This window comes from Wolffia australiana, chromosome 19 (genome assembly GCF_029677425.1).
Source record: "Wolffia australiana isolate 7733 chromosome 19, ASM2967742v1".
In the NCBI taxonomy this organism is placed as follows: Eukaryota; Viridiplantae; Streptophyta; class Magnoliopsida; order Alismatales; family Araceae; genus Wolffia; species Wolffia australiana.
In genome coordinates, this window is record NC_135853.1 from 1472335 (window position 1) to 1495348 (window position 23014).

The 23014-nt window shown below is 38.2% G+C and overlaps 3 protein-coding genes across 3 annotated transcripts; 2 read left to right on the top strand and 1 right to left on the bottom strand.

Annotated features, from left to right (window-relative positions):
- Positions 1 to 2596: 2596 nt before the first annotated feature.
- Positions 2597 to 5633, top strand: LOC144715592 (Thioredoxin superfamily protein). Its single transcript, XM_078590535.1, has 6 exons — positions 2597 to 2848; positions 2996 to 3115; positions 3229 to 3307; positions 3768 to 3854; positions 3965 to 4027; positions 5291 to 5633. The coding sequence occupies exons 1-6, from the start codon at positions 2787 to 2789 to the stop codon at positions 5363 to 5365; spliced, it is 486 nt and encodes a 161-aa protein (XP_078446661.1). The 5' UTR covers positions 2597 to 2786; the 3' UTR covers positions 5366 to 5633.
- A 7759-nt stretch (positions 5634 to 13392) lies between these two features.
- HTA12 (histone H2A 12) lies at positions 13393 to 14479 on the top strand. The gene is made up of 2 exons (XM_078590367.1): positions 13393 to 13693; positions 14068 to 14479. Exons 1-2 carry the CDS (start codon positions 13487 to 13489, stop codon positions 14305 to 14307), a joined length of 447 nt encoding a protein of 148 aa, XP_078446493.1. The 5' UTR covers positions 13393 to 13486; the 3' UTR covers positions 14308 to 14479.
- A 1153-nt stretch (positions 14480 to 15632) lies between these two features.
- Positions 15633 to 22401, bottom strand: LOC144715446 (soluble inorganic pyrophosphatase 4-like). Its single transcript, XM_078590366.1, has 9 exons — positions 22256 to 22401; positions 17849 to 17977; positions 17724 to 17752; positions 17352 to 17417; positions 16986 to 17093; positions 16309 to 16374; positions 16076 to 16196; positions 15899 to 15980; positions 15633 to 15815 (listed from the first exon to the last, which is right to left on the bottom strand). Exons 2-9 carry the CDS (start codon positions 17967 to 17969, stop codon positions 15773 to 15775), a joined length of 636 nt encoding a protein of 211 aa, XP_078446492.1. The 5' UTR covers positions 17970 to 17977; positions 22256 to 22401; the 3' UTR covers positions 15633 to 15772.
- Between the last annotated feature and the right edge of the window lie 613 nt (positions 22402 to 23014).

Here is a 23014-nt window from a genome sequence, read left to right on the forward strand (position 1 = left end):
TAATATTTACAAACTGATACCAAATAAACTTTTTGGTGAGATGCCATCATACACTGTCTGCAGATTATCAATTGCAGGGGAATTCGACAAAACTATACTAATTTTTTTCAGATCAAACGTGCAAATCTTAATTCATTTATTGTTGTATCCAGTCAAAGTATCTAATATTACATGCATCTAATGATGGATATTATGTGGCCGTCAAGCCAATCACACTACCATGTTTATTTAAGTTAATTGAATAAAATATTTACGTTCATTATTATTCCATGTGATATTTATAATGAAGTCCATGAATACGTGCAATGCCTTAGTGAATTATGATGAGATCATAATATAGTGATCACTCGTCTTTAAACGTGTATTCTAAATATTCCTATTCGATGGATAGTCAAGACAGACATCAAATTATCCAGATAGAATATCACTAGATGATCCTACTTATACGATAAGTACAGCTGATCTTGTGGCTATTAATGTGGTGATACTAAGGATAGATAGTGGGTGCTCTTTGGAAAAAGAGTTCACTAAATTGATCTGTACGAATCCCTGAATGTTATTATACCTAAACGTCAATCATGTTGATTCAAGTCACGATTGTAAAAGTGATCCACTGACCTGTGACACCAAGGACATCTCGTGAGTGGACGACTATGTTTTGACTATGACTTACGAGTCTCTAATCATGGGATTCAAATAAGTTATAGATCGGATGTAGTAAGAAGCTTACGGAGATGATTGACTGGTCAAGACGGGATCATCTGCCCTCGGTATAAGAGGAGATTGACTCGAGGAAGACGATGCAGAAAAATCCCTGGCCAAGGTAGTGAGGATATTGGAGAAGACCTGGTTATAATTCCGAGAGAAATTTAAGCTATAATTCACGTACAGACCTGGTTAGCTTGAAGGGGAAGAAATCTAGAAGTCGAAGCCGCCCCCATCATCAAAATCAGCAGCATCCGAGATCATGTCGCCGATCAAGAGGCCGCCGAGAGCGCCGCCAACCAAGCCAGCGCCCAGACCCATACCCAAATTGTTCTTCTTCTTCTGCTGATGTTGTGGCTGCACGACCGGAGGCGGCGGGTAGCCATAGCCCGGCGGCGGGTAACCGTAACCTGGCGGCGGAGGCCCGTATCCTTGCGGAGGGTACATCGGATCCCCGTTACGCATCAGTACTAATCGAATGACGGATTAGGGTTTGACGATAAACCATATTGTAGGTCGTTCGAGAGTCTCGCGCGGATGATGGATTATACATAAACGGTAATCGATGACGATAAAGGTTCCATGAAAGAGTTTGAGACTATTCGGTATCTTCTAGAGCACGAGGTGTTGCTTGGCACCCCACGGGCTTGAAACTTTACCTATCGATTGGGTTAAATCGATCCTTATTTAACTAATCTATATGTTGATACAATTAATTAATAAGGTTGGTCAATTAATATTATTGGGCCATTAAAGTTATTAAATAGAACGATACATGGGCTTAGAGGGTCACACGCACAAGGTCACAAGGGCATTGGTGCATATATTTTACTTTAAAGGGTTTTTGAGAAAAACCTTAAGTGAAATATAAAGAGGGAAAGGGGTCTCATTTTAAGCACCCATGCAAGCCTGACTTGAGAACCCCTCCCTTTCTCCATTTTATTCTCCACTCCGCTTCTAGATTTTTAAGAAGAATCGAAGAAGAAGACGTGGAGATCCAAGTGCCGAGAGATCACGTGGATACTTCTAGAGGTCGAACGCGTGAATGGCTTCAGAATTATCTTGGAGCGGCAAGGTCAAGGATGTAACGAGTTCAACAAAAGGTACATTCAATGTTTCATTTTAAAGAACGATTCTGAATCGATCGACACGCTTCCACATCCATGGAAATGTGTTTTCCATGGACGAACCAAGGCACCGAACCCAACACCTAATTCATATTCATAAGACTATTAGACGACACAACACTACTGTCAATGAATAAAACACAATATACATGTATATATACATATATAACAACAATTATGATCAACATAATTACACGTGTTTAAAATGTGTGCTTATATTATTTGAAATGTAGAACTACATATGCACTAACATAAATTTGGTGTATATATGCTATTCGCAACCAATATACTTGCAATGTAGGCAATGTCAGCATTGAGATTATGCTTTTGAGTATGTCCACTTACCTAAACATCATTTATATAGGAATATAAAATTTTTGTGCAGTTACTTTCCTCTTTGCAACATGCAAAGTCTGAGTTTAACTAATCCACCAAAGTCAACTCTTGATCCTCATGGTATCTAGAGTCTACGTGGTAACTTTATACTACATATACAAAAATACATTCACTACTTTTAAGTGTTATAATTTACGATTACTTTGAAGTTTATAATTATACATAGATCAATTTAATTTCAACATAGTAAAATATAGGTTCTGGGTTTAGGGTTTAGTTGATTGAGTAAATCTTCTTCAATATCAAATGTTTAATAGAACAAATTATACAATTTTGAGAAAATGAGACATGAATGTATATAGAATGAAAGACTTATTTAATTAATTATTCATTCAAGCGGGCTTATAAGAATGTGAATTTCTCGAAGTTTTTCGATCCTTTAACCTTCATCTCCATCTTCTCCGCGCTCGTCGGCTCTCTCTTCAGTCGTCAAATCAGTGCAGGAATCGCCTTCGTCGACGATTTCCCCAGCTCGGAAAGATTCTTAATTTGTTGCCGGGGAAGTTTAATTCGAGGGAACTAGCGGATAATCTTGATTCCGTGGTACAAGTCAAGAGAATGAGAGATCAAGATCCTTCTTTCATGGACGGGTTTATTAGCCGGCTGCGATCAGCGAGCAAGTGAGGACCCGATTTTTGCCATGTCTGATACATTAATTTGTTCCGTGTTATAGTTTCTTTTGGTGCCATTGGAGAAGATGACTTCGAACTTTGTTTTTACTAAATGAAGTTAACTTTGTTTGATTTATTGTTTTATATGACGAACAGGTACTACACAGGGTATCCCAAGGATTTAGGCCCGTCTAGGGTTATTAATTTCACATCTGAGCGCCAGTTCGTTCAGCTCCTTCATGAGGGCCGCCCAGTTGTGGTCGCTTTTACGATCAAGTCAGTTTTTTCTGGCAAGAACATATTCACAAAAACCCTGAGATTACTGATTCGGTGTATGGTGATTTTTTTTTAAGAAAATACATTAACTTCAAACGTCAATGCTTATTCAGATGCGCTTACACGAAGCATCTCGATAGAGTTCTGGAAGAAGCGGCTGCGGAGTTTTATCCCCATGCGAAATTTGTCCGCGTATGTTTTACGCTTTTTAGTTTTTTGCTTTAATTTGGTGTTTTTCTTCAATTTAATTTGCTATTACCATCGTTGTCTAGTCGTTGTTCATCTGAATATGTGTTCATTTGTTTTTAAGTATAACATCTACAGAGTGTTTGTCAAAATAACAAAACACAACTTTTTTCCACTGAACGATTCGTAATTTTCAGATAATATCGCATATGCATTCAAAAGAGCTTTGATTATCAAGTGATGTTATTTTTATTTTCTTCTCTCGTCATCCGAATTCCTCCAGTTCAAGAACATCCCAAGAATTATCATCAGAATCTTTCACGGTGGATCCAACCTCATGGATTTCTTTTGTTTTCGTGTGATGAATCAATTAATATATGATATCGAGATATCTATTTTTGTACCCGGGGATTATCATAATCGTTTTCTTATTATTGATCGGATACTGTTCTTATGATCATATCAGGTTGAATGCCCGAAGTTTCCTGGGTTCTGTATGACGAGGCAAAAGAAGGATTACCCATTCATTGAAATATTTCATAGTCCCGAGCAAGTAAGTCTAAATAATACATCAGTTTGAAATTATAGCTCGTGCTTTGATATTTTTATGCTTGTATATTTATTAATTAAAGAAAATCCTGATGATTTCCTCTGGTGATGCAGGCTTCCGCTCAAAGCAGGGTTGTTGATCCAAATATTACGAAGTACTCGGTGAAAGTCCTGCCTGTAAGATCAAATATCTAAACTTATCAACTTTTCCATTTTCCTTCTTACATTCTGAGGTTTCTGGCTATCATGTTTTCCTTCCGAATGAAATAACAACGCCAATCAAGTTGGTGATTGGCCTCTCCCTTGTCAATTACTGTTCCTACGTCTCTCTCTCTGTCTATTTCTCTCTCTCTCTCTCTCTCCCTCTGTCTATCTCTCTCTCTCTGTCTATTTCTCTCTCTCTCTCTCTCTCTCTCTCTCTCTGTCTATTTCTCTCTCTCTCTCTCTCTCTGTCTATTTCTCTCTCTCTCTCTCTCTGTCTATTTCTCTCTCTCTCTCTCTGTCTATTTCTCTCTCTCTCTCTGTGTCTATTTCTCTCTCTCTCTCTGTCTATTTTCTCTCTCTCTCTCTCTCTCTGTCTATTTCTCTCTCTCTCTCTCTCTGTCTATTTCTCTCTCTCTCTCTGTCTATTTTCTCTCTCTCTCCCTCTCTGTGTCTATTTCTCTCTCTCTCTCTCTCTCTCTCTTTTATACATGCTTCGAGTTGGTCTCTCTCTGTTGTACATGCATCGAGTTGGTCTCTCTCTCTCTTTATGTCTGTGTTACAATCCCCATGGAGATCTAACAAAGTCAAGAAATGGGACGAGGGGTAGAGAGGATAATAGAAGAGATAGAAGAGGTAAGAGATAAGAAGAGAGAAAAATAGGTGAACAAACTCTCAAGAACCTCCGAATCGGGAGTTCTTGCCTTCACGAAAGCTGGATACAGCTACTCGTGCCAAGAAACCACAAGTTGATCTTTCATCAAAAGTCCCACCTTACAAGGGGGTATTTATAACCCTACAATTTCAAGAATCGGTTATCTCATCAGGACTCTAATACTGTGTACCTTGAAGTCAATCTCTATCTCTCTTTACCTCTCTCTTTTTCTTTATATGCACCTCTCAGTGGGGTTTGGCAGATATGATGAATCTGTCATCTATAAGGGAAAGTGAGCCAGAAATACGAGGCCAAAATTGTCGTAATCGTCGTCAACCCAAAGATAAAAAACAATAAAGTGACGAGAGGACGAAGAAGTGACATCATCATCACCCGTCAACAGTTCACGGTCAGATGGCGACGACGATGACAAACTCATCATCATCATATTGTAGTGACGCGAACCCGACTCTAAGTTTCTTTCTTTATCTGCATCTATCCATCTAGTTACCCTTGACATGTCTATTATTCTATCTATGTAATTAAATCTATCCACCAATCTGATGGTAATCATTGTCTTTCAGTATAACTATGATCTGAGCGCGTATGGATTCAGGGAGTTTTTCAAGAAGCATGGTATGGACTCTCCCGGCTCCTAGGGAGAGCTTACCAGGCGATGTTCTTCGGCATTGCATCGGTTCTAATGAGCAGGTATCAAGACCAAATCCCAGATGGCATAAAGCCACTATTTTTATCATTACAAGCTCATGATTGCGGAGTGTATAATTGCATTAACGGTAGAAGCTAGGTTTTAATTTTTCTCGCAGCAAGCACCTTAACTGTTACATAGTGGCATCTTCCAAAAAAAAATGGAAACTATTTGCATTGTGGATTGAATTAATGCAATTTTTGCACAAGCTCCGGAAATGCCGTCTTTAGAATTTGAGAAGTGTTTATTATTCGAGTTGGTTTTCAAATTAATATTTATTTTAAAAGCAAAATTTCTTCGGTATTAGGCATTTTATTCTAGAGCATCACATGCTCCGGCTGTGTTGGTTAATGAAAATAATTTATTTTAATTCACTCCTTGTTGGAATATTCGAATTCCCATGTTAGATAATAATGCTCACAGCAATAATCTAATCCATTGGAATTTTTGTAAATTTAAATAAGAAAAAGCGTTATAATACTTTGCTAATATCCTCCTATCGCTTCAGGGCGAAATCTTTGTTGATGGAAACTAATTCAAAGAAAACCATTGTGCCTCTTTTGTCTGCTGCAATGTTAAAAGTGTGGCGTTCATATATTAAACTATTTATTCCTTCTTGACTTTTTTTCATCTTTTTTAAAACACCATAAATATGAAAACTTATAGACGAAATATAATTCTTCATAAATATCCATCTTTTGCACGAAGTATGCATAAAAGTTTTTGTCATTTCTTAGTATTCTTGAACAAAAAAAATCAGTTCTAGTAAGGAATGATGAGCTCTACTGTGCCTTTATCATATCCTTTTTTTTAAAAGAAGCCTTTATCATATCTAGAATGAAATTTTCATAACTTATCAATATTTATAGAAAATAATTTATCTCAAATTACGTCTTGTAAATTGATCGCTGATATTCAAGTTTGCAGTAGTAATTCCTTTTCCTTGTGACACAAATATACTAGGACTATTTAATGTCCTTATGAGTGATTGTTGGCCAATAGAGAGTAGATTTGTTTGTTTAATCAAACCAAGTATCCTATTCTTCAATCTGATATTAAATTTCTTAAAGTACTACCAACTAAAATACATGCTAGTGTGAAACAGATTCCTCCAATTACAGATCCCCTGTGCGCGTCAAATATAAGTTGCTTTTGATTGTGATGCACCTAAACTTACCTAGTTTCCATTTCTAAACTGGCTCTGACATAATCTTTGTAAAGGAAATTATTATAAGATGGACATAAGTATTAAAAGAAGAGTGTGCATTAAAAGATACAACGTCATTATGGGATACAATGTACCTTTTCAAATGCCACGGAATAGAAAACTCAAATGTTCAAATATAGAATTAAAATATCATCTCTGTCGTACTGACGTGCATCAGGTATATTGACATAGGACGACTAAGGAAAAAGGGCGATTGAGGAGATGGATGGATGACGACGGGTAAAGGGTAATAGACGGGTTTTTAGGGAGGGATAAAACAGCCACAGAAATACACGCGGTCGGATTCAGACTTTAAAACTGATGAAAAACTGGTGGAGCAGCTCCGACCCTTGTCGAGAGCGGGAGTACTGTCTTCCCCCACCGCGATGATGCCTAAGCACCAAAATCAATATCCGAATTCGCGTCGCAAAGAAACACTCGAGAAAGAGAGAGAAGAAGGGGAAATCCAAACCAAATCTAAGTCTGACGGCGGTGGAAACTTATCAAGAAAACACTGGACGGACAACACTTTCGACACCAAAGAGTTTAGGCTGCGGAAGAGGATGTGGAAAATTCCGATCGTGATGAGGCTGGGCGAATCCGGGCGTTGAGTGGCCCACTGGACGAGGAAGATTCTGGGCGTTTCGGGCATTGAACGGCCCTGGTAGAGAGTAGATGTCGTTGTCACAAAGTCAGGCGTAGGCGAATACCCGTGCGCGCGAAGCGCGAGCAGGGAGCGCGCGGAGCGCGCGGAGTGCGTGGAGCACACCCGGAGCGCGCGTAGCGCGCGTGGCTTGAAGCGTTGGACGGCGTCGACGTCGAACCGTTGGACGACCTCGATGACGTTGGTGGCCGGCATGCAGCGTGTGCGGGCGGCCGCGTGCGCGGCGCGGGCAGGCGGTCGGTGCGCGGCGCGGCGCGGGCGTGGGCAGGCGGACAACGCCGCGGCGTGTGCAGGCGCGTGTGCGCGGCGCGCGCGCGCGAACAGGCGTCGGTGCGCGGCGTGGGCAGGCGGACGGCGCGGCGTGTGCGGCGACGCACGTGCCTGGCGTGGGCAGGCGGTCAGTGCGCCGCGTGTGTGGGCGGCTGCGTGGCTGGGGGAAGAGAGAAAGAGAGTGGGGGGGGGAGGTGGAAGGCCGGCGACGCAAAGTGGCGGCGGCGGCGACGTCGATGGCGGTGCTAGGGTTGAGGGAGGATAGGGAGGCTGGGCAGTCCTCCAAGAAGAGTTAAACAAAAACTCAATTCGTGAATAATGACTGCCTAATGTTTCTTGAAAACAATGGCCTATATATAGGCCTTGGAGGAAAGAGAAAATGACGAGAAATTAGAGACGAGAAAGTAAAGATGTGCGCCGTGTCACGCCAAAGGGCAGTTGTGGATCTGCCTCTGGCGTCGTGTCATGACGCGCGTAGGGACATGCGTGGGTGGAGACGTGCTTGTCGACGACTGTGGCGTGTTGACTTTGGTGTTGACTTCGATTGACCGTGGCGGGTTGACTTCGGTTGACTTCGCCGTTGGGTCCATAGCAGGCGTGTTGACTCTTGTTGACCGTGGCGATGCCTTCAACGGTGATGTGTTGGCGTCCTCGCCATCATATATATTTATATTTGATATATTCTAACATATATATTAGGGGCATGTACATAAATGAACCCCAACATATGTCAACAAATTTATGATTTCCAGATAAATCAAAGAATCAGATTTAATTAGAGAAATTTTTGGATTGGATTATGGACCATAAAGAGCTCGATTAGATCACCTACCCAAATAAGCAACTGGTATGTTCGAATTCGAGTTCCCTTTTGAACACCATTTTAATTCATTATTCTAGAGTGCATGTAGAATAATGAATTAGAATGATGTAATGTGCAGTCAGAAAGCTTGGATAATTGTTTAGGGTGTGATTCCTTTTGCTGTCATCTTCAACTAAAGGATGTGTTTTGAAAAAAAGACATTATTAACATCCGATAATCTGTCTTCGTATTCCCATTAATTAAATCATTAACTTCGTTCTCTAAATCATTTATTAAATCTAACATCCTACCATCTTATTCATTTTTGGCTTTTGCTAAATTGTCATATTTATGTACGATATTAGATGAGTTTTTTTGTTTCTCCACACCCATCATGATGTTAGATGAGCTTATTTTAGGATTATGTATAAAGTATTCATTTTCCTTATGTGCCACTTTAGTTGTTTTGTTAACCAAAACTGTTATTCCTAAGACAAAAAAAAAATCATCAACATATTTATAAGGAATTACACTGTCTTATGACTCATTGTGTAAAGCATTTTGAAGCGTAATTTCCACCTTCATAGTTGAATTATGCTACATTAACTCTATACTAAAATTTTACACTGTAAAAAAGGACTGGATGAGGGATGTGAACTCTATCATTAGCTGATATTTAAGAATAACGTGTAGGATTTGACTGAACATTTGTGGATAACAATTATGAACATGCATTGGTGTGTCATCATCTCACTTGCAACTTGAGAATAGTTTGATTTATATTTCTACAGTGAACCAACAACTCACTAAAATATTTTGCCTGCATTTATTTGCATGCGGACAATAGTTTATTGTTCTACTTTATTTGGCATGCGAAAAAATGATGTTGTTTAGTATAATAAAGCTTATTAAATTGTATAACTTGTGACTCCTGTGAACATTTGAATATTGTGGGAATTATTTAACTTTTCATTTCTTTGATCAAATATAGCCAGATTGATAAAAATATTGGACAGTTGACAAATGCTATTTTAGTATTAATCTTAAAATATTTCTGATCCAGACTCAGCCCATCAACGTGAAACTAAAAAATCTAGTCACTCAAAAACGAGGAGAATTGATACTCGCCCAATCCTGTTTATTCAAATTCAAGCCTAAATAACCCTTCCAAAACAAGGGCCTAAATAAATAATGAATATTCAACCATTATGAATCTTATCGGGTTAACTTTGACGATTCGTCCATTTAGATATTATAATATTAACTGCAAATGTGCAAGGGACGAAGTAATATTTGCCAATGGTTTTTAGACATATGAAAAAATATTTGTTACATTTAAAATAATAATGTTGACAGTAACGATGGTTGGATTGGTATACTTGCGTGATTCATTTTATTCAAAACCACGCGAGAATAAAACCATAAATATTATGTCACATAGAATGTTACGAGAAATACATTGAGTTCATATGAGTTATGATTTTACCTTTTTGTCAAACAATTTAAGATTGTTATTTCGCTACCATATAATAATGTTACATCTGATTTTGACATATTAAAAGTGAAATTAACCTAAATTATTACATTTGAACCGATATATGCCTATTGTGATACCAATGTTGTCTTGGGTTCTATGGCCTTGATTTTGATGAAATCAAAGAGATTCTAGAAGCATACAAATTTGAATGGAATTGAAACAGGATTCATATAACGATTGATTGAATCACTTGGGCATGTATAGGATCTATGATTTATTGGATCCTCGAGTGGGACATGTTGATCTGGTAAATTGTACAACCTCTATATGTATCCACCCATAAACTATTAGTAAACCTTTCTAGGTACAAAATCTCATTTGCATGTGACCCTCTGGGCCCATGTATTTGTCCAGTTAACGAATCTGGTGGCCCAATAAACTTCATTATCCTTTCAAATTAATTACCTACATCATCGTATTGATTGATTAACGATGGATTGATCAAACCCAATCTATAGAATGAGTCGCCAACTTGTGGGGTGCCAAGCTACACATCATGCTCTAGAGTATATAAATGAGTTTATTGATTTGAGCATATAATCTTTTTTTTATCGGATCAACACTAATGTTGGATGGAAAAAATCACATTAATATGTGAAAAAACATTGTCTGAAGTGTATTAATATATTAAATGGATTGATGTGTTAACATGTAAAAACTTTTTAAAAAATATTATGAAATGTGTTAATATATTGCGCGTCTAGTTGCGACGACCAAGCTTCTCCAATTTATGAAAAAAATGTATGCAAATGAATGCTGTTATAAATATAAATTGAATTATGTTTTAGGAATACGGCGTCACATCCATGGGATATTCAAAGCTTATTGTCCCTGAATTTTAATATTAAAGTTTTCATCAAACTAGAGGCATGAATATTGTATTTTCTGATGTTTCCACATCCATGAATGCAGTGTTACAACAATGGATAGATTGATGAAGGGAAAAAGTAAGGTTTATGATTTTATGAATTCCCAAATATAATTGTATATAAAATTATTTTGTAATGATGGTAAAATTTATTTTTAAAATAATTATCAATCACTACTATTTTTCCAATTCTGAGCAGTTAGTCGTGATCAGTCCATGCAGAATGTTGGGAATTCAAATGCATCTTTTGGTTTGGGTTCGTATGGTATTTATCTTTGTGGTTTATGCATATAGTGCTATGTTGTCTTATTCTAATTCTGACCACTTCAGCAGACATTAATGACTCAATTGCATTGTCATCTTAATTTTTTGGCATAAATATACTATGTAAATAAAATCAGCTTTTTAAATATCACGATGAGTCAAGATAATCTTTTCCATACTACACAAATGAAGCAAGTATCATTAAGTTGACTGTGAATTTAGAAAACATATATCAATCATTGCATTTAGTTGTGTGCCATCCGACTTTCAATAAGCATTGTGGATGTTATGAAAAGGGTGCATGGGAAAATTGGACGTACACGATGAGCAAATAAAACACATCAAATTTGAAAAATTTGGAGGCATAAAAAATATTCATGATAATAAAAAGAAAATATATCTTTAAAGTTATTGAACAATATATTTTGGTATTATATGCTCAATTTAAACAACAATATATATATATATATTGCAAAAGGGTATCCATAAATTAATAACTATATAAGAAACATTCGCTTTGATTATCTCAAGTTGTTAGTATAAATATAATGAGCGGAGGGTGTAAAATAGTGAATGAAGATAAAGTTTGGGTTTATCAAATATAAGATGAAGGGAGTCGCAATTCATATAATATATCTCAAAAAGTTCACAACATTTGGAATCACAGGAGTGCTTGAATTGTTTTGTTGGTCTATACTTCAGTCTGAATAAATGTATCACTTATTTTTAGTTCAAACTGAACACGACAAATCACGTAAAAGGTCAGAGTGTAATCTTGAGTCCAAATAAGAGGATCTTAACCAATGAAAAGCTGACTTATTCACAAATCATAGTGGAAATCTATACTTGCTTTTCTTAATTCAAACTCCCAGTGAGTATCTAATACTAAATCTATGCAATATCAGAGCACTGCATGAAGAAATTTGACGCATACAAATTTAGGTATCAAATGCAAAACAAAAGTCAAGCATACCATGAATAAAGTCTTTCATTTTAGTAACAGTAAAGTTCATAGTTTTTTACATAGTTTTTTCCAATTATTAATTTATGGATACGAACAAAAGTTAACATATGTTCAAAATATACTTATCACAAAATGTATAATAATATACTTATAACTGTGTTTTGTTTTAGTACTAGATATTCAATGTCAAAATAATATTTGAATTAACTGTTCAGGAGAACATGGATTGAGACTACATAGCATATTATAAAGAAATAAATAAATGAATGGTTTTCGGGTCCCTAGATGATTAGTTATTATATTATTAACATATTCAAGGTGCATAATTGACGCCCATGCATAATATTTCAAGGCAGGGATACTGATAGGAGACTAATGTGAGTGAGACTAAAAAGAGAGAAATATATATGATTTTTTTTATCTATTAGAGAGGAGCTCTGCAAGCTTGAAAAACGGAGGCATCTATAGTTCAAGTTTGTTGCATTCGTGATGCTAAATGTGAAACTGAGACTGAAATGTTATACATTAGTGATTAATAATGGCGCATGTAAAGCCGATAGTGATAGGTTTGTGTTCATGTCAATTTATTGTACTGGTTGTCAGGGGTAATACAGGGAAAAAGAGTTCATGCAACATTTGTCATACCCAGCCATGATTATTCATAGACATACATAGAGTTAATGTAACTGTAAATAAGTTATTTTAGGTCTATAAGTTGGAGAATTCGAAGAATATGTATAAAATAAATAATTAGATAACATAACTACTTCCCCCCAGGTTTTGTCAGACCTAATGGTTAGTTCTATTTAGATACACTTATAATTGTACAACTATCTATTTAGTCACAAAAACCAATAACCGGTATGAATATTTCACCAGGGTCAAGATAAAATGGTCATCTCCTCGTGGCTTACAATTTATACGATATCAACTACCACAAGACTCTAACGCAAATATTATGTTAATTCAAAATCACAACTTTTAGAATCACAGCAGTGAAGTATTCTCCAACATAAATCAACTCATGCCACCAAATAAATCATAACAAAATCAACTAAAATTTTTGGTGGTAAATCACCTTTTAAAAAAGTACTCAATGATATAAACTAGTCTTAATAAAATTTCAATTAAAACATACTACAAAATAGGATTTTTTATTTGTCCTTCCGTTCGCCACTAAAATATATTATTATGCGTAAAAAATAAGAGCGGGAAAAAGAAAGCCCCTCCGGCCATTCAAATTTCGGCCATCAAGTTTCTCGCCCTCTGATTGGTCCAAATCCCGCCCGCGGATCGCCGCAAATCCCCTCTCACAGTCGTCGATAACAACACCCGATCCGACGGCCAGAAACATTTCCCGTCTAAACGAGATATCCAGGACAGTATATATAGAAAACTCCGTCCCCAAAAATTTTCATCCGACCTTCAACCGCATTCCATTTCGTCTTCGTCGTTTGTGAAATTCTCGCTCGCAGTTCTTCGAAATCCGCCATTAATGGAGGCTGGAGCTAAGGTGAAAAAGGGCGCCGGTGGCAGGAAGGGCGGCCCGAAGAAGAAGCCGGTCTCGCGATCGGTCAAGGCCGGCCTTCAGTTCCCCGTCGGTAGAATCGGTCGTTATCTCAAAAAGGGCCGGTACTCTCAGCGCGTTGGCACCGGCGCCCCCGTCTACCTCGCCGCCGTTCTCGAATACCTCGCTGCTGAGGTAATCCTCTCCCTCCACCATTGTTGTCTCGCAGATTTAGGTCTATTTGATTCCTAATGTGGCCGATTCTGCCGTCTGAGTCTTTATTATCGACTTCTCGCTGCATTTGATCCCGATCAGATATTTCAATTTTCCTTGATACCTACTGTTTCATAATCATTGCGTATGTGACAAAATCTGTTAGTTCGCAGTATTTCGTCTCACCTTATTTTGATACCTATAATCGATTTAAAACTTTGGTAACAGATTCTTTAGTTCTACATTTCTAATCTTTGAAAACGCAGTTTCCCTCGATCGTGCCGTTTTCATTGAACACTAATCAAACTGCTGAAATTGCGCGTATCTGATCAAATTTCATGGTTGAACAAACGCAGGTTCTTGAGCTGGCAGGGAACGCGGCGAAGGACAACAAGAAGACGAGAATCATTCCCAGGCACGTGCTATTGGCGGTGAGGAACGATGAGGAGTTGGGCAAGCTCTTGGCCGGCGTTACTATTCCTCACGGCGGTGTTCTTCCCAACATTAACCCGGTTCTTCTTCCCAAGAGGACCGAGAAGGCCGGTAAGGAGCCCAAATCGCCCAGCAAGGCCACTAAATCCCCCAAGAAAGCTTGATAAATCTCACTCTCTTCTCCCCTCTAACCTACTTCTCGTAGGCTGTTCTTCCTCAACTCTCCTCTAATTAGTGTTCTTCCCCCACCTTGTCTATTTTGTTATCCGAAGCAGAAAGCTTTGTGTAGAATATCGCCACCCGGATTTTAATTCAAGGAAGCTTGTCTGTTTTGCACACTGATTTGGTACATCGACTGTCATCTTGATTAAAACGCTCGTGCAAACATACACAGTAATATAATGGTTTAAACTTTAAATATAAAAACCTATTTCAGTACCCTTTCCCCTCACTATTTCTAGTTATTCATGTAATTATGTGAACCATGGGTTTATTGTTACCCAGATGTCTCTATTCAACATATGAAATTTTGATGTAAAGCAGTTTTCTTCTATTTCTAAAAATATCTCTCCCTTTATATATCTCCTTCACATAACTTTCTAAAAAGGTTTCTGTCGGTCTTTTCTTATAATTATATATGTGAATAAAACTTGTCTATTTACTAACCTCGATGAAAACGTGAATACAAAACAAATGGGTTTTGAGTATTACCTTTCAATTTCATTAGTAAATCGTAATTAGAGTCACAAAAGAAAGGAAATTGTTACAATATGCACTACTAAACGGTAGAATCCAAAGTAGATTCTTTGGTTCTTGAACGTATAATTCCCTAAATATCTCTTCTTATTAACCTTAGGAAAATTAGTATTAAGCAAGGTGTAAGATAGTAAACCCTATTCTAGAAATCAGTTTTCAATGGTGTAGGATATTGTCACGCCACTCTTGATTCCTACCGGCTATTCTTTTTCTGAGTATGCTTTTATCAAATCAAAATTAGGATAAAGTAATAAGTATATTGAAGAACATATTCAGGCGAATTGTAAGAGCACAATTTTTATTTCAGAACAGAAAAAATGATACTTATGCAAACAAATCAGGCGTTGAACAACAATTTTGTTTTATCTGCCATCTAATACACTTCACACGTTATCTAAGATCGTAAATTTATTAATAAGAAACTGTTCGGAAACTATGTCGGGTATAACCCACTACATACTGCGTAAACAAACCTTGACCAAAGCTTTTTTCTTAAATTTTTGTTGACTCAAAGCAGCCTTTTCTGTTTCTGAACGTATTTTCCCCCCTTAATATAACTCTTTAAACAAAGTGAAATTAGTATAAAGCGAGCTATAAGAAAGTTGCTTTCTTTATTAAAAGAAGCCTTTTCTGATTTTCAACTTATTTTCCCCTCAGTGTTTTCTTTTTACAAACCGTAAGAAATATTCCTTTTCACTTTCCCACGTGCCATACAAGTTCCTTATCCATGATATCAGCGAAATAGAAAATTTTGTTTAAAATATTGTCACAGACTGTTAATCCAAATCAGTTTCATTCCTCAACATATATTTTCTCTCTCAATATTTTTCTTCAACTTACCACAAAATATGAAATAAGCGAAGTGCAGATGAGTTACCTTCGCAGGCTTTCCACTATGTATCTTGCGTACAAATCCCTACAAATAAGCACCAAACAATTTAATAAAAGGACAATGGTTACAATTTAATACAAGGACGACGGCTATATAAAAAAACTAACATTGAATGCTCAATAGCCTCGAAGGCTTTCTTGGCTGGTAGGAAATCGTTCACAGCCACTTCTTTGTTCTCATTTTTCTTGTCTGAAAGCTATTAGTCAAGAAAAATATGTAAAAAATAAAAAAAGGTCAGTCACTTGATATAAAGTGATTTAAAATAATTTCTTGTATTAGGATACAGTCTTCGAAAAAGCGCCGGATTTCTGCGAGACGGTGGGGAGGAAGCTCTTTTATATCGGTGTAGTGGCGGTACTCTGGGTCGTCGGCGCAGACTGCGATGATCTTGTCGTCTTTCTCTCCCTTTAAGGGGAATGAATTTTTTTTGAAAGATAAGCAACAAAGTTCTTACATATTCATGTATATTGGGAATATTTATAATTTAATTTTTTCTGTTTAGGAATCGGGTGGTTACCTGGTCGATCATGGGCATTAGGCCGATGGCCCGGGCCCGGAGGTAACAGCCCGGAACAACCGGTTCCTGTGACAATAATATTATTAAATACCAATCAATCATGAGAGCAAAGATAATCTTAAAAACAATGCATTAGTCACACAAAATGCATGCATCTCATCAGTTTTATGGACATTGCGTGTATATAGTTCTAAATGCAAGAGTTAAATGGTTATAAGACCACAGTATCGATGATGATGATTCATAAAGTGCAGAACACTTGATTCATGATGAATTCCGAATTATAAATCTTGAAGTCTGCTATAACATGTGATAGGTTTGATTCTGTTAGATTCAAACGCCTACCAACTGTGATAAAAGCTATAGCTGATAGCAAACGTGATGTTATCTTTAAGAATATAACAGACATATAATCATATAGCACACGTTAGGCAGGATGTTGTATTTCAACAGTTTCTATTACCAATTTGTTTATAAACCATACAACAAACATTCATAAAACATTAGAAACAAACATTCATACAACTTGATGTCAACTTCAACAGTCATGATTACAGTTAGAGAGAAGGGAAATTCTAGTCATCCTTTGTTTGGTTCATAAGAGAGATTAAGAGAGATTAAGAGAGATTAAAACAAAAGATCAGAGACTAGTAAAAGATCATGTTTAGATATAATACCTGCATCAGAACTAAAACGTCCATGGGATCGCCGTCCTCGCAGATAGTCCGGGGAATGAATCCGTAGTTATGGGGATACACCATCGAGGAGTAGAGTATACGATCAACCTGTGGAAATGAAAGATCTAATGATGATTAGAACATTAGATTTAAAAAGAGAGCAAGGGGGGAATTCATCTTCAATTCCATATCCTTCAATGTTTTAAACGAAAATTACCCTAAAAAAGGTTTAAAATAACCCCGGAGCTGTGAAACGACAGAAATACCCCTCTTCATAAAATGAGGGCTCATATGTTGTTTGATGGAAAATGAGTGCACATATTGACGGGTAAATTGATGGATAATGAGGAGATGCATTTAAATTACTTTAATTAGGCCGGTTTTTTTGTCAAGCTCGTATTTCACTTTGCCGCCTTTTCCAATTTCGACAACCTGCATGGACACAATCGGAAGCAGAAATCATCAAACCAAAAGCTTGCGGAAGTTTTCTTTGCTAGTGACATAAACAAAAATTAAGGAAAAGTAAGATAGAATATAAATAAATGATTTTATGTGAATACATTTTTTTCCATTCGAAGGATTTCAAAGACGGGATGTTTAAACTCTATTTAATACCTTCAAAGAAATGATAATTCACTTAGTACGCAGAAGTGATCTTAGAATTTTCTTCATTTCAAGTGAGAAACAAATCTTTCCGAGGGCGATATAGCTGGTTTAAATTAGGATAAAAGTTCTTACACAATTGAAGATGATTGGCGCTTCAGGTCCTGCATATAGAAGGTAAAACATGTCAAAACAAGTTAATGATATGTTGTTTTGAAATTAGAAACCTAATACGAGAGAGGGGAAAATGGGCCGGTTACCTATCTCAAGATCATGCCAGGGATGAGCTGCAAAGGTCCGTCTAGACAAGGAGCTGACAAGCCGTTCGTTGAGAGGCATCTGTGATGGGTGTGGCTGGATTGTCTCAAAAGATGGCGGCATGGTTGAAGCTAAGAGGGATGAAGCACCTTTAGCTTTCACTTTAAAACAACATAGGATGAAAATGTAGCGTATTTAAAGATATGAAACGGAAGACGGCCATTTAATCGTAACTCTCAATTGAACTACCTTAATAACGTGGTAAGGTTAGGCATATACAAAAAAATAAAACAAAATAAAAAGAAGAAAACATTTTGCGGTTGCAGTGCTATTAATAATACATTTCGATATTTGGCCGTTCTTCAAATATGTAGGGAAATCAGCGAAGTTAACACAATTGAGAATTATCGATCAAGAAGAGACAGAATATAAACCCTAAAGGAAATTCCTTCATGAATATGGAATAGGGTTCAAACAATCAACTGAACATACAATCAACAGATGGCAGAAGAATATAGGGTCAGGCTTATGGAGAGACCAGGAGACAAAGGTGATGGAGAATGGATGATGGACAAACGGAATGAGACGAGTCAGGCGACCATTTTGAAAATGAATCCACCTCTCTACTTCTCACTTCCCTGTATTTACAGCATTGCAGAAGTACCATCTCCCTGGGACGTGCTTCTTGTTGCGTCGCCTTCCACTTCATTCATCTTTGGTACCCCACTTGGACTTTCAGGTCGTCCTAAAGTCAGAAGTCGGGAAAAACCTTACAGTCCATCTACACTCTCTCATTTGTCTTTGCAGTCTGGAAAATTCTTCCATCCGTCTTTCCCGTGAACTTTCAGCCTTTCATGAAGTTGAAATGGGGAGAAGCCTTAGACAGTCAATCTGCATGCTCCCATTCGTCTGATCAGTCTGGTAAATTCTTTCATTGGACCACTACGACTAGGGTCGCTGATGTGATCCTGTTGCAATGATGTCTTCAGACGAAAGCTCCAGGCTTGCTGAAACATGTTTACTAAGAAAATCGTTTGTTTTGTGAATAGTTATAATCCACTCTTACTTAGCTTGTTCCCTATTGAGTGGGGAGAGCTTCGTGGGGCCGAGGTCCAGGTCTGCTTCAATAATAAAAATAATATCGTGCCATATAAATTTGAGCATCAGGTGTTTACAATAGCGATTGAACCAATCTAAATTGCACAGCCACGGTATTCCCAGAATTATGTCAACCTTGCCAGTACAGAATGGAATAAGGTTCTAACCAAAATTGAGACCTGATAGAGTGAGGGCAATGTTAATACACAAACCAAATGTTTTTATGTAGGATCTGCCTCCCTATACTATGCTAGACATGTACAAAGACCGGATTAGAATGCCACACGTCACAAGACTCTAGTATTGATGAAGTTGAAGGTCACTCAAAGCTTATGGTTCGGCTTGGTCCAGCATTCTGGTTAACTGAGTTAGTGCAAGTATTATAAGATCCCATCCTATCTAGGGGTATTCTCATCATGTCAGCCCACAAGAGCTTTCTAGTCATTTGTGATATCAATCCACAATCTTATTACGAGATGTGATTGATATATTGATCCGCGATGCAAAGTAAAATGATAATATAGATTGATAGAAGTGTCAAGAGATTCCTCGTTCAATGTTGGAAGAAGAATTAAAGGTGGACAGAGAGACCAGCTAAAAGAAATAAGAAGAATTCGTGGAGGACTCCTTGTGTCTTCCACTCTGGATGGCAGGCTCGATCCTGCTCCCCAGCCTTGGCCACTCCTGGCAACTGAATGCTTGAAAAGATGATTGCCCTCCTGGTCGCTTGCTTCCCTTTATTTATACCTGAACACCCACGTGCCTAGTCAACGCTGAGTCAGCTCACACGTGCCTGCGTTTCTATCTTTGATATTGCTTGGAGAAGAAACGTTGCATATTAATTTGATACATGTATATCCTTTAAATAGGGCAGCCCTCCCTTTATGTGGCAGCCAAGAAGAATGAAGGTTACTTGTCTCTCCTCTCGATGTCTAAGTTCCCTCTCTCCCTTTGCGGTCCTCATCCCTCGTGATCATCTCTACCTCATTGCATCTTTAGGCAGCTCGTTCTCGGTTGCTCCTTGCCTCATCGTTTTGACCTCTCCTTGAATTATTCTTGTTTCTACTCTCCAATCCTGGGAGCATCTATACTTCTTGTCTTGACCTCTTCATCGATACGAGCCTCCATCAAGGTTCGTATCACAATAGTAGATGCCATAATTCTCTTACCTGGCTGTGTTCCATAAAGAGTTCAGATTGACTTCGTCTTTGGTTGAAATGTCTGTTATCTCCTCGATTCCGCGTGGGACCCTGATCTCTGGCTTTAACCCCTGAAGCAGGCACTTTCAAGAATGCCAGGAGGTAGGTGTGTGATGTATTCTGTGAAGTCCCCAACCTAAGACTGATAAGCAGATATCAGCCGCCAGTTTGTTGGAGGCTGACAGTGACAGTGATTTTTAAGGGAAAAAATTGAGGGGGCTCAAAATTTTGCCTAATGATCAACCACTGATCGAAGAGGAAATGCTCTCCAGACATGAACCAGCCCAGTGCCAGTCCATCCATATGTAGAGAAACCAGATGCAACTTCTCGGTGTCAGAAACTTGATTTAGGCGGAAACTCCACGCAGTCAAGAAAACCTTGGACATTATCTCCATAGAAATGGGATAGATATTCCTATCAAATTTGGTTGGGTGTTCTTGATTTAGTAGAACACGCATGAACATCTCCTGCGTGCAAAGCCTTTCTGAATCGGAGCCAGTTTTAATGTCTTCACTTAATTTTCCCACACTTGATTCTCTGGTAACACCATCTAATTGATTCTCCTGCCGGGTGAAGTGCATATAATTATTAGGGAATTTGCTAACACTCGAGTTCCTGAATATCACCCGCTGGTAAATCTGTTTCCATGGGTTGTGTTAAAACAACAAAGAGGATCTCATTTCTATTTATTATAAAAGACTATTCTGGAGCTTTTTCTTATTTTAGTTGGCCATAAATATGATACGAGATAACAAATGTCAACTTCAACCCAACTCCACTTGTCAAAACTTTAGAAAATCATGATTATGTATCAGAATTTTGTCAAGAGGTTGCGGGAAGATTATAATCTTAAGTTGCTGGAGAACATGTGCTGAGATTTCCACAGTTTGGCGCTGATCAGCCATCACTTGTACCCTTCTGAATTCTGATCTGCCATGAAGTACTGACGGATCTGAAGAGTCACGTCCTCGTCCAAACTCAATTCCTTACTCATGATGCCTCTGATACCACTTGCTACAGTCAGATCGATCAAAAAGAGACCGGATGTAAACCCTTGAGGAAATCCCTCCACAAATTAGGAATAAAGTTTAAATAATCAACTGAGAATCCAACCATCCCAACAGTAGAATAATATAGGGTCAGATCAGGGGAGAGATCAGGAGAGAAAGAAGATGGTGGAGAACGGAAATGGACAAACGGAATGGGAAGAGTCAGGCATTCCCCCTTCTCTAGCTTCCGAACCCTTAGCCTCTCAAGCAGCAAAGTCGGGTAACGACCATTAGGAAAATGAATCCTTCTTATTACTTCCCCCTCCCCTGTATTTAAAGCAGTTCATTGGACACATGCCACCTCCCCACTACTTCATTCTACTTGGGCAATGTTTTGAAAATAACATACCAGATCCATCGTCTGGGATTGGATTGTAACATTCCGTTCATACTTTCCCTCAAATAAAAAAAATTATCGTGACGCTCCCTCCCTATCATTTGCGCTTAAACATCGTAGAAATAAAGGAGAAAAATTACGAACGACGAGAGATATAATGCAAAAAATACCATCTCTCATATCAACGCAGAGATCAAACAGAAACGCATCATTTGAAGAACAAAGATCGAGCACAAACTTCCATGACGCGTCCTCCCTATCATTTTCACTCAAACATCGTTGAAATAAAGTTGCAAATTACGAACAACGAGAGATATAATGCAAAAAAATACCATCCCTGATACCGACACAGAGATCAAACAGAAACGCGTCATTAGAAGAACACAGATCAAACACATATTACCGATGCGCTCTCCAGATCATTTGCGCTCAAACACCGTTGAAATAAAGGAGAAAAATTACGAACAACAAGATTTATAATGCAAAAAATACCATCTCTGATACCGACGCAGAGATCAAACAGAAACGCGTCATTAGAAGAACACAGATCAAACAAATATTACTGACGCGCTCTCCAGATCATTCGCGCTCAAACATCGTTGAAATAAAGGAGAAAATTACGAACAACAAGAAATATAATGCAAACAATACCATCGCTAGTATCAACGCAGAGATCAAACAGAGACACATCATTAGAAGAACACAGATCAATCGCCAGAAATTACCTCCAACGAAGAAGAACGAGCCGACAACAAGAACGAGATCCTCCGAGCAGGGGGGCGGCTGCGTTGACAGAAGAACGTTCAGCGCAGGCTGTCGGTCCTGCTTCTCCGCTATTTAAAGTCGGGCGCGTTCCTCAAATATATTTTTTCTAAATGTATTTTAAATCGAATTACAATATATTTTTGTGGCGGAATAATCCACGTGGCAGTCAAACACGAAGTTGGCCGACCATAGTTGACTGTTACGACTCCAATCGGGTTTAGTTCGGGCTGTCGGATCTTGAAACGGGATTTTCTGTGACGGGACGGGACGGATGGAACCATCATCCGTCCCAAACCTTAATGTCAACTAGGTTTAGCCAGTACAATTCTGGTCTAGTCTTGTTTCCCGTCCAATTGGATTGACTAGTCAATGTCAAAGTCCAAGTAGAAAAGTTATGTTGGATATTTACATAACCAACTTTCGAACGGGTGGTAAGGTATCTCGTCACGGATACATGCAAGAGTGTGAGCATATCCTCGACCCCAGTTTTGGCATCTCGTCCCAGCTCTAACATTAAAAGTGGAGTTTTAGTCTGCAATCGTTTGGAACCTATCCGTCGGTTGCTGACTCATCAACTACGACATTTATGAACCAAACATAATGTATATTTATTTTTTGCTCCTTACATCAAGTGCAAAAACCGAATAAATGAGCCATCCTTTCCCTTACTTTCCTTCTCGCTATCTTCGTACCTCCCTCTCTGGCTCTTTCTCTCTCCA